Source organism: Cryptotermes secundus, unplaced genomic scaffold, assembly GCF_002891405.2.
Source record: "Cryptotermes secundus unplaced genomic scaffold, Csec_1.0 scaffold47, whole genome shotgun sequence".
In the NCBI taxonomy this organism is placed as follows: Eukaryota; Metazoa; Arthropoda; class Insecta; order Blattodea; family Kalotermitidae; genus Cryptotermes; species Cryptotermes secundus.
Genome location: NW_019721002.1, coordinates 1,103,723 through 1,116,424, shown reverse-complemented (window position 1 = coordinate 1,116,424; position 12,702 = coordinate 1,103,723). Strand labels below are relative to the sequence as shown.

The 12,702-nt window shown below is 45.1% G+C and overlaps 1 protein-coding gene across 12 annotated transcripts in view; it reads right to left on the bottom strand.

The window, feature by feature from the left end:
* The window catches only part of LOC111874546 (tight junction protein ZO-1), a 118,051-nt gene that overhangs the window by 33,646 nt on the left and 71,703 nt on the right, over positions 1-12,702 (bottom strand). For all 12 annotated transcript variants that reach the window (XM_023870191.2, XM_023870148.2, XM_033755260.1 and 9 more), the window contains 5 exons: positions 11,495-11,667; positions 4,588-4,775; positions 3,419-3,682; positions 1,936-2,274; positions 1,058-1,133 (listed from right to left, as the gene is read on the bottom strand). In XM_023870191.2, coding sequence (XP_023725959.1) covers positions 1,058-1,133; positions 1,936-2,274; positions 3,419-3,682; positions 4,588-4,775; positions 11,495-11,667 — 1,040 coding nt within the window. The remainder of the gene's footprint in view (positions 1-1,057; positions 1,134-1,935; positions 2,275-3,418; positions 3,683-4,587; positions 4,776-11,494; positions 11,668-12,702) is intronic.

Here is a 12,702-nt window from a genome sequence, read left to right as displayed (position 1 = left end):
CAGATCAAACATTACCCAATACTTCTCTCTCAATATGCTGTAAGCACTTAGCAAGAGTACGAAGTCGTGATCCCACATCAACAACAGCAGACAGTATCTTCAGCATGAATTGAAGCAGATATACAGAAGGAAGATTTGGGTGAAAACACTCGATTTCTGTCTGCCACAGTGGAGCAAAGTGAAGCTTGCAAACCATACAAAAACCTGCATGAGTCAATCTTAACTATCCTTTAATCCATTTGCATTTGCCTAACAGATTGTATTAATGAAACAGTATTTGTTCCAATGAAAGCAGAATTTGTGATGAGACTACATGGTATTGTGCTTATCCTGGATGACAATATTCCAGCTAAACAAATAGAACCACAGAATGGGGAATAACAGCTATCTGATAGCATGAACATGTAGTACCCTATACAGGGCATGCTGCAACATCCACAATAACTTTACCGTCACTGACAGCACCACAAAAGGAAAATGGAACATACACCACTTTCATGCAGAAAACCACCACATAATATGTGCACAAAGAATTAAGAAGCAACGCAGACTCCCAGAAAAGCCCCTCTACTCTACGATACATTACCATTGTACTTCAAACACAAGTAAACAAGAAAAATAATGTAATTTTAATGTTATCGTTTAACTGAGCATTTTAAGACTAATATTCAAATATAACGAAACACACGAACTGTAATAAAACTTATACTAATGATCAGTAATATGGATCCACATTTTAATAACAATTAGTACATTTCATGAAAATTGCCTCATAATGATCCAGCTGGATCGAAACATGTAACAAGTGTACATAATAAATGAATATTAATACAGTAATATTGGTTTATTTGTTACGAATCTGTCGTTTTCACGGTTTTGTAATAATACTGTAGAGATAAATAAATGTCCAGAAAACATACATTTCTGAGACCAGGCAGTACCTAAGGGAAAATACATATGTGCTTGTGTTGGAGAAACCATTCCTCCTTTGGGGTGGCACAGGGGGCTGGGAGAGGAAAGGGAAATATTCATGTAGGACAGCCTGTGAGCTACTCACATGGGTTGCTTGGAGCGCTGGAGCAAAGGGTCCTCCTCATACAGCTGCCTTCTGCTGCCACTGCTGCTGTAATAGTCTGAAACATAATGAGATCCAAATTATCCCTAACCCTACACACACTCTACTACTGATAGTAACATTAACCCCAACACAGGCTGTATTTACATCATACTATGAAGTATGTGGTCAATATAGCAGCAAGTATTTATCTCACAACAGTGATAATATGCAGGCCACTTTTCACTTTCGTGCACCCCTTGATATGAACACTGTAATTAGGTTGAGTAGAATCTTGTTCCATTTGAGGGACAAAGGTAATTCAGTTGAGCAGAATCTTGTTCCATTTGCAGGACAAAGAACTTTCTGGGGCATATGAAAAGATGAAGTGACTGTAAGGTACAGTATTTCATCTGAAGGCACTTCCCTAACCAACAAAACCCTTCATTATGGTTCTGTACAAAAATACCTGTCACTGTGTCACTTTTGGGACACACATGTGTGAAGTGACTTTCTGTAAGATTTAGTACATAAATCCTGAGCACAGGACTCAAACATATCCATTTTTATTCTACACTGTTAATCTTTTTCAACCAGCTATTTCAGAACATACAACAAACAAAGGTAAGTGATATTTGGAGAAGATCAGAAAATTTGAGATTCTCAGAAGTAAGTAACAAGGAAGACAGGGCATAAACTGTAAAACGGGAAAATATTTTTCAGGATGCAAATCTGAGATGTTTCAGCAAGGAAGCACTATTCCAGAACAATCCATACTTTATGAAGACTATTTCAGACTTCCAAAATTTTATCTGCCATACAAAGAATTCCCCAAATGCTCCTGTGTCCAAACACTGTGATCACTGAGAGGTCACACTCACCTTCTGGCCGAGGGGGCGGAGGCCTCGGCGGGCTTCCCAGAGGGTCTGGTGGACCCAAGGAAGGAGCTGCATCATCCAGTCCACTACGTGAACGTGAGTGTGAGTGTGAGTGAGCATGGTGATGAGGAAGGCCAACGGGCGTGGCTGGGCGGTCCAACTGACTGAGAGACACTTCAAGGAGTGGGCCTCGTGACCGGCCCCGTGGGACTAGGTTACTCTTATCCTCCACCAGATTGTGCTGGTGTGTTGGATGGCCACTCCGTGTCGGCGGTTGCACGTACAGGTTCTGGGATGAGTAATTGGGCCCGCTCAAACCATCCAGGTAGTTCCCATGTGAATCTGCACATATACGTGCAATATACATATAATGCAATTTTTGTGTGTGTGTGGTTCATTTCACAACACACAGTCAGGCAGTAGTGAATGGCAGGAACGTAGATGAATGACAAACTCAAAGTATCTGGAAGAGGTCATGGCCTAACTGAGGTTCTGTGCTTCCCAGGGAATAAGATCCCAGTACCAAGCGGACAGGAGGCAGGATGGTCTCAACCAGTTTACAGAACCCAAAAGTTCTTTACCCTATATCAGGAGAATGTTACTAGACAGGGGCATGTGGTAGCTTAGTTTGTTGAGGCACTATGCTACAAGCCAGAAGGTCGCGGGTTCAAGTCCCGATAAGGTCAATGGATTTTTTTCAACTGACCTAATCCTTCCAGCCGTACTATGACCCTGGGGTCAACTCAGCCTCTAACAGAAATGGGTACCAGGATATTCTTGGAATGTTCTTGGGGGTAAAGGGCGGCTGGCACATAAGGCTGACAACCTCACCGCCATCTATGAGCCGACTGTCTAGAAAATGTGGGAACCTCAACATCTCACAACCCTACGGGCCTCCACGGCCTGTTACAGGGATACCTTTACTTTTTTTACTTTTATGTCACTTTACTTTTTTATGTCACTAGACCCTATCATGAGCCAGCTGAGTCTCCCTAGTGGTCTCCTTCCTTCAGGGTTTTCTGGAAAATGTTCTGTATTCATTTCTCACCTGCTCAGAGCTGCACATGGTGTAACTCCTATTTAAGGCTCCTTTGAGGAACAGTGGATTTGGATACTAAACTGAGGAAAATGTTAAAATGCACATCATTTGACACCAAGACGGCAAAAAAAGCTTTAGTACAGAAAATGTGTAAGAAAGAGAGCTCTAAGATAATATTAAAATTAAACATAGAGAAACAGAGTGGGATGATGTGGAGTGGATTTGGTTCAGGATAGAGACCAGTAGTGGGCTCTTATGAACATGGTAATGAACTCTTGTGTTCCATAAAATGCTGAAAATTTCTAGAGCAGCTATGTAAATACTAGCTTCTCAAGAACGACTCATTTTCATGGAGCCACATAGATCATTGACTTTGAATGACTAAAACGAATTGTTAAATGAGACAAAACATTAACTGATGAGCATTCAACTGACACTGCTGCTAACCTTTGGGCAGAGCTGTTGACTCCACATTGTTGCCAGGTTTGTGTTCTCTTCTTATCACCAGGTTCAACTTCTCCTTGCTAGCCTCGATGAGTTTACGGGCCTCTTTGAGGCTGAGTCCCTCTGTAGTGTGGTTGTTGATCTTGAGCAGAATGTCCCCCTCCTGCAGCGTCCCTCCACTGTCCTTGCCTCCAACCCCATCCAGAGTGGCTCTGTTTGTTGCCACCTCCCGCACATAGATCTTGCAGCCCAGCACCAAACCAAAGTCTGCACAGCACACATGTACATTAGCGTCAGTTCAGGCAGATTCTGTTAGTTTCAGAGGAATCTGTAACCTACACCTTCAGGATACAAGAGCATGGAAGCAGAGTTGGAAGACATACAATTAAAACAGTTTGGCCACATAAAAAATGGACAGAACTAAAATTCCAAAAAAGGCATCAAAATTAAAATTTAAGGGCAAGACATATGGGATGACCCAGAACAGTATGTACTACAAATCAAGAAAGGAGCAAAGAAATGACAAAAAAAGAAAAAAATCCAAAAGAAAATATACCAAGTTTTGAGAAAATTAATTCTGTCACGTCAGCATCCTAATATATATCCTAATCACATACAAACAGTTATTTCTAATGCAAGGGTAGTAGAAATTTTTATATTACCTCTCAATTAGTGCACATTACTATCCTAAAGCACTGTGGTTACTGTATGTACCCCCTCCAACACTGTAAGATTAAACAGCTCAACATTTAAACCACAGAGTGTATCTGTGCTTTGTAAAATTCTTACAATAAAAAGCAACAACCAATTTGCTTTGGTGAGGGGGTTACAGTATGTTTTCTGTGAGGAAGGAAATTAGTTTTTAAATAACACTTATCAGTCTATGATCCTTAGGTTTGAAAGGTTTACAGTGGATAGATGTACAGATCCAAAGTTGGTTACTGTCTCCTGGGATGTAGCACTGTGGAGTCTGGTAAAGTTTCTTTGTTTTGGAGGGATCTGCTGCTTCCATCTTCAAGGTGGAAGAGTAAGAATACTCCTGTTACCTGAAAATGGAGGCAAAATATTCCTCCGAAACATTGGCAAGTATCTAGCAGATTACACGGTGTTACATCCCAGGAAACAGTAATCTTCAGGAGAAGACGTAATACGTGTAAAAATGGAGGTCTTACCGTCTTTCTTCTTGCTCTTTGTAAGACTCAATTTGAGGGTCTGGGGTTCAGGGCACGCTGGTAACACGACTCTCCGCCGCACCACAAGCAACACGGTGTTGCCACTGTCTCGCAACACCTGCACAGCTGTTGCGTACTCCACGTTCTCAAGTGACACTCCATTGGCACTGATTATCCGATCATTCACTCTGCAAACAAACGCAACCCCCTTCACTGGCGTGTCATGACACATACCCACCATATCAGACCACTACAACATGTCCACTGACACTTAGGTGATAGATCTATTGCATTCACGTGCCTGCAACAAACCTCACACCAGTAGCAAACACGTGACAGTTTACCCTGAAAGTAACAGACGAATACATTACTCTACGATGGGATGGATTGGATTGATCTGGCTCAGGATAGGGATCAGTGGAGTATTCTTTTAAACACGGTAATGAACTTCTGGGTTCCATAAAATGCTGGGAAGCTCTTGAGTAGCTGCACAATTGGCGGCTTCTCAAGAAGGGCTCAGCCCCACGAGTGAGTGACAGAAGTGAACCACGGGTTGAAATAAAGTGGGCTCTAACAACTTAATATTCAAGCAGTTCCATCTGCTCGCCCTCGAGTATTCATACTAGAAGAACAATTTTAAAAATGTTTCCAAAATTTTATATCAATATTAGCTACACTAATTTTTCAAATTTTGATTTTCTACAAAAATAAGGGAGGGGGCAGATGCCTGCTTCCCCCTTCCTGCCAGCACCCATGCAGAGAGCATAAATTGGGCTTTTAGTTTTAAGGCAGTGATAAAGGTAAAGTTGTTCCTGTGCTTAACTAATTAAGCACTATGCCATGAAGGCGTATGTGGGTGTGGATGTATAGATCCATATTTTCTTGACCTCAGCACTAGTTGGAAGTGTATGGTCAGCTTGACGCTAGGTCGCTTTACCCCCGGGGAAAGAACCCTCAGTACCCATTGGATAGGAGGCTGGGTGGGCCCCAGGGCCGGTCTGGACAACGTAGAGAACAGAAAATTCTTGACTCTACCGGGACTCGAAACTCCGACCCCTTCAACGTCCAGCCCATAGCCAGTCGCTATACCGACTGCGCTATCCCGGCTCCTCACGTCCAGCCCACAGCTAGTCGCTATACTACTGCGTTATCCCGGCTCCTCATGTCCAGCCCGTAGCCAGTCGCTATACTGACTGCGCTATCCCGGCTCCTCACGTCCAGCCCGTAGCCAGTCGCTATACTGGCTGTGCTATCCCGGCTCCTCACGTCCAGCCCGTAGTCTGTCGCTATACTGGCTGGGCTATCCCGGCTCCTCACGTCCAGCCCATAGCGCAGTCGCTATACTGACTGCGCTATCCCGGCTCCTCACGTCCAGCCCATAGCCAGTCGCTATACCGACTGCGCTATCCCGGCTCCTCACGTCCAGCCCATAGCCAGTCGCTATACCGACTGGGCTATCCCGGCTCCTCACGTCCAGCCCACAGCCAGTCGCTATACCGACTGCGCTATCCCGGCTCCTTATAGTGATAGATAGGATAAAATATGAAATGGCATCCAAACATAAATTTTCTTTACAAGTAACACATAAGACATTTTAATTTAGGAATCTATGTCCTGAGTGCCATTCGAACCCACGATCCCAGAGTTAGAGCGATCGGAAACATTTCATGTCTTTGACCTCGCGGCCACTATGATCGGGAATTCAAAGATTACCGTTACCATTTCGTGACCAAATGATGAATCCTGCCTGTATTTAAGGTTGCCTGATCAAAGTACGCAGTCAAATGGCAGGATGGCCGTTAAGTAGAACTGGTGAGGACAGAAGTGGCTGTGGGCTATTTCAAAATATGCCCTACGCCAGCACTGGCCAAGGGCTGAAGTGAACATAACAAAATTCTACTTCTGACTGACATTTTGGACACAGTCCATTGCCACAGTTCCTTTTCAGGCCACAAATGTTCCGGAAACCAGTTCTGTTTCCTTCTTCAGGTGACAAGATCACTAAGGAATTCAGAGTCTCAGGCTCTGATCTGCTCTATCCTGTCACCCGGGAATAAGAAACAGAACCGGTTTCGGAAACACCGCGGTTAAGAAAACGGGGATGGATAATGCCCAAAATATAAGCAAAAGGAAGAACAGAAAAAAGAGAGAGATTACAAAAACGTGAATCAGAAAAGCCGCTCTCCAGATCAAGATACGAACCCGGAACCTACGAATAAGGCGCGATAATCATTGTTCACACAGTTTGGTGCACTGACTTTGCCTCTCGGAACACTGCCTCTTTACGGAGACACGCACATTGTTGTCTTTTAACTAGCCTTTCAGTTCTCGTAAATCATCCTCTACATCTTCTGACCATCTCGCTCTGAACCTTCGCACAATTCATATCTTCTGGCTTACTTTCAAAACTTTTCTTTGCTACCCTCGTTTGGTCCAATGCAGTCACATTCCGCAAGCACTCAACCTCCTCCCTCCAATATCTGCTACCCACACACCGCCTTCTGATGATTCTGTTCCCATTCTTGCGCAACGCAGCGCCATGACGTAGTACTGGCATGTCAAACTCATCTTGTACAGAGGGCCACCTCAGCCCTATAAATAATAGTCCAGGGCCGCACTTCGAAATGGAAATATACATTAGATTTTGATACAAGGAAATTTAATTCTATTTATTATTTAGGAATAATTTCAATATAATTAATTACCTAAAGTCACATACCTTACAGTTTTAAAAAGCAAGAGAATGCCATTTTTCATAAGTATCAAACAGCTTTTCAACATGTAAAAAGAGAGCTTACACAAGAAATTACGTTAGAAATAGCAAAACATTGAATTTCCTGCAGTCTGCTAATTTATGTCTGCGTGACACTTCTTGTCTTCTGGTCTGTTGGAAAATTGTCTTTACAAAAAATATTTCTGCTAAAATTTTAATATTGATTTTAATATCAATTAGCTCTAAAAGTTGAGGGGCCGCACTTTTTGGCTACGGGGGCCGCAAGTTTGACACGGCTGATGTAGTAATTAGAACTACCACGAAAGTTACGAGGGAAAATAATTGAAGATTTCGCCGCGGACCCTCGTGTGGCGCTGCCTGCGAATGACTGTTCCAAGCCATAAATGATCTTCGCGTAATTAAATTTAATGAGCTTTCTCGCCTCGCAGGGATCTGCAGTGAAGTGCTTTTAAATTAAACCTCCCCCTCCCCCAAATGGGGCTGGGATCTTCATGATGTATGGACAATGGCTGAACAATGGAGCGCTGTGCTGTCCACAGAAACTGCTTGAAGGGAGTTCCCCTGTGACGTCACGCTTCTTGCTTCTTTACTGTTGAGTTTCCCATCTCTTTGGAAGTGTGTAGATGAATTCACACTTCAAGTAGATTCGCAGAAACACAAAAAGAATACGAAAACTGGAAATAAAAACATTACACAGAAAACCCTTGTATCAGATTGGTTCTGTGATCATTAAACGACGCGCTTCAATTCCAGAGGTTTACTTTCTTCATGTATTTATGAAGCAATAATACTAGGGATCTGAACAGAAACCTCCTAAAGAATGCCGTCTTCTGGAATGTGGCGCCGTGCATATCTTGTGTGAACCGACGTTTCGCAGGAACGTATCGCCTCCATCTTCAGGGTATACTGCAGCCACCTGCTCACGCTGGCTCCTCGCTCCCGGATTTTTATGCCCTTAAAATGGAGGCGATACGTTCCCCCGAAACGTCGGTTTATACAATATCTACACGGCGCCACATCCCAGAAGACGGTGTTCTTCATAGCCATTGCCGTGAAAGCCCCAAATCTTACAGAATACGTCCCAAATACGGAGCACAAACAGAATAACAACGCAGACTGTCAGGCTTCCATCAACTCTACTACTCCCACCAGTTTCACACGGTAACATTTAAATTCTCCTTACGTGACTGTAAACTAAGGAAATACGTGTAAGACTGGAATTAGAGTTCGCAGTTTTTTACTTATTCATTCATAAGGTTAAGCAGGCGTATGTGGGTGTGGTGGAGGCCCATAGGGCTCCGAGACGTCGAGGCTCCCACATTTTCTGTAGAAAATCGGCCCACAGATGGCAGTGAGGCTGTCAGCCTTATGTGCCGACCGCAATTTACGAGGAAGATTCCTGGCAATCATTTCTGTTAGAGGCTGAGTCGACCACTGGGCCATAGTGCAGCTGGAAGGTTTAGGTCAATTGAAAAATCGAATGACATCGGGATTCCAACCCGCGATTTGATCACATGTATATCAATTGAGAATGGACATCGGGATTCCAACCCGCGATTTGATCACATGTATATCAATTGAGAATGGAACTGTTTTGGGGCTGCTTCAATTCACATTCTCCTGACCTGTGCTGTTCCTTGACCTACTGTGTCCACACACAATACTCCCCGAGATAAATCCTTCATCTATTGGCCCTTCTGAGAAACAACAGAGGATTCCGAGTGCTGGCGCCCCGCTAGTCTGCAGAAAGCGTGGCTCCCAGCGCGGGTCGGCAGCACTTCTTGCAGAGTCGCAAGTCACATCTGCAGTCCTACTGCGGGGTTAACGCTGGGCTACTCGACGGGACTGCGGTCCCACGTGTCAGGTGACCCATTTCTAAAGCGTGGGGCCTGGCTCCCCTGGGGGGTGGGAGTGATCTGTTGCTTACTGGGGCGAGGGATATTCTGTTAAATATATTATATTTCAGCATCCTGTTACACTCACACAATATATATGGACAATATGTGGAGGAGGAAAAAGAAGTAAAAACTACAATAAAATTGTTGCACTTAAGACGGTATTTGTCCATATATATCTGTTAAATATATTATACAGTAAAACTATTTCTATTACAATTCTCAAAATGCCCAAGATCATGTGTTTAATTTTATGACTTTATAAAATTTGATAAATACCGATTAAATCCTACAATGTATTCAATTAAAAAGCGTTTAAGTGAAAGGGCGGTTCTCTGCAGATACAAAATTAAGTTTATTTGGGGGGGGGAGGGGGGAACGATGAAACCTTTGCTAAGCTGAAGGGGCGCCAATAAATAAAGTTTAGAAGCCGCTGCTTAAAAGGATTGAAGTGTTTCTCGCGCAACGTATATTGTGCTGCTACTCCAGTGTTTCGGCCTATGTAAACCACGGGGGGCTGCCTGTTGCCGGCCGGCCTCTTGATAACTGTGACGTGGTGACTCCCCGTGCTCCACGACAGTCAGCTGTTATACACAGAGCAGACTGAGCAAATTGAGCGGGGGCAGAGGGATCGCAATATCGCGAAACACAGGGCACTTCCCCTCCACGACAAGCCCCCACCCCCGATCTATTGATCGGCATTCCTGTTCGGCTCCTTAAACCGCGTATAGTTTATTGAGTTGTCGCTGCGAAGTCGAGTGTGTACGGCAAGTTTTGCGCATACATTTATGACGTCATCTTTCCGAAGTCGAGTGTGTACGGCAAGTTTTGCGCATACATTTATGACGTCATCTTTCCGAGAGGAAGCGCGACATTAATCTGAACACAAATCTTAAAAAGTTGCTGGGGGCGCGGAAATGGTGCCAAAAATAGTAACTTAATTACTAACGAGATGCTAATTTACACCTGGATATTTGAGAGGGAGAATAACATTTTCGTGCCCAAGTATGTAAATGCCGTCATCTGTTTTGCAACAAACAGCAGCATCTCAAGGAGCGATGTTTTGTTTTCTACTGTTACGGGGCACGCGGTAGCGTAGTTGGTTGAGGCACTATGCTACAAGCCGGAAGGTCGCGGCATCGAATCCCGATGAGGTCCCTGGATTATTTTCAATTGACCTAATCCTTCCAGCCGCACTGTGGCGTTGGGGTCGACTCAGCCTCTAACAGAAATGAGTACCAGGAATAATCTTGGAATCTTCTTGGGGGTAAAGGGTGGCCGGGACGTAAGGCTAACAACCTTACCGCCATCTATGAGCCGATTGTCTAGAAAATGTGGGAGCCTCAACATCTCACAACCCTATGGGCCACCACGGCCCGTTACAGGGATATCTTTACCTTTTTTTACTTACTGTTACATCTGTCCCCCTGTGGTGTGTGTATGCTGTTTGCACCATTCCAGTCGGGTTGCAACGATGGAAACAACAAATGCACACGGGAACAGATGTAACAGTTACACGGCCAAACCACAGATGTCACCACTCCATATGTTTCCGGCTGCCCGAAGGTGTTACGTGTTGTTTCCACCATTCTGGTCTGAGGAAGTGCAGTCGAATGTTCCATTTAGAGCTTTACAGCTGGATGTTGTGTGTGTGATTTATGTGCTTAGTATTTCAGACTTAAGGAACTGTTCTTCTACAGAAAAGAGGCCCAAGATGGGAGACGCGAGTGGCACACCATTTCTGCTGAGATGAAAATACAGCACGATCGATAGAAATGGAAGGAATTTTGCGCGTTGTCCTGAAAATGCCGGTCTGGAAAACCGGGACTGGCGGCCATGGGGATCCGTTGCGCTGACCACGTGATGCCCTCTATCCGCATAAGTTGGCACTGGCTTCGCTGAAAAGCGGCGGTTGCTCGGTCGGTGTGGTTCGCCTGCGGACTATAGGCCACGAAGTTTGATTTTTTTGTTTGTTCTGAAAGTTAGGTTTATAGAGCTTAGTCTGTTCAGCAGCGCTACGAAACTAAACGTGTTTCCCCCGAGGGCAAAACAGAAGAAGCGTGAGTCTAACCTCCATTAATGCCGGGGTTAAGAATTCGAGGATTTATAACTCTCCACACGTCTTCATGACTGCTGCCTCTCATAATTTCACATAGCCACACTGATGATATTACTGAGAGCAGCTGCTCATACCAAGTTTCATAAAAATCTGTCAGCAGGGCCCGACCCAACACAGGCATGACACCATAAATGCGGGCGCACACTGAGAGCTACCTACTGGAGCTTGCCCTCCGCCGGCCCCGCCTTCAGCACGTCCGATATGGCAATCGCAGGATCGCCACTGGTGAAGTGCGGGTTGTCTCTGCCGCCACTGACGGCAATCCCGAACCCGTACCCAGGAACTCGCGTCAGGGTCACGTGGTGGTACTCCCAGACGATACGTTCCCCTCCCTGAAACACAAAAAGTACATTCAGGCTGTTACTGACAGCTATATCCGTGCTCAAATTCAGTACAGCACATCATTATACTGCACACATTCTGGGCACCGTCTCCACACTGGAGCCCTGACACATTTCCCTTCACAGGAGCTCCTACACGTGGCAGCAGCGGCATGGGCTCCGGCGGCCGGGTAATCTAGTAGGTCGTCACCGACCTGGTATAGCGGCAACTCTCTGCAGCTCTGCGACAGCGGATATCCTGTCTAAGAATGTACTGATTTTCCTCAGTTCCTCCAGGCAGGGGCCGGGACCGTATCACTTACTTCTAAACCCCTTCACAGTCATTATTCACCAGTCCTTATCATCCGAGATAACAGTAGCGTCGTCAAACAAATAACAAAAATCCTCCGACAGAGGGCAGGTTCTTTGGAAACGTCTGCAACTAACTACCAATCTAGACGGCGTCATCGCTGTGAGAACCTCAAGATCTCTCAAAACAAATCAATACACAGCCAGGAATTCGGTAGAGACTCGTGGCAACTGGTGACTGCTTTGAGTTTCGGATCACGTGACTGCTGATGAATTAGAAAGGATCTGGAAGGAAGCGGTCGCGGTCTAATCGAGACACAATCCCAGGATCTGCTTGGAAGGGCCTTTTTCTTTATTGCTAGGGTGTGGGACTAAGTCCCTTGTGCTGCGGCCACTTCTGGCCTATTGTACCAGCCCCAGATGATAGTTGAGGGTGATTGTGGAGCAACTGGTGGAATGAAGATTGGCAGGGGAAACCGAAGTACTCGGAGAAAACCTGCCCCAGCGCCACTTTGTCCACCACAAATCCCACTTGACCAGACCCTAGATCTAACCCGGGCCGCCGCGGTGGGAAGCCAGGGACTAACCGCTTGAGCTATGGCGCGGCGTTTGGAAGGGACTAGTTAGTTAGTTATTGGAGAGGGTGGGTTTCCCCATGCACCGCGACCAGTTTGATCTATTGTGCTTCCCTCTATGATATTCTACCAGTCTCTATACCCTACCGATACTGGTGCTTAC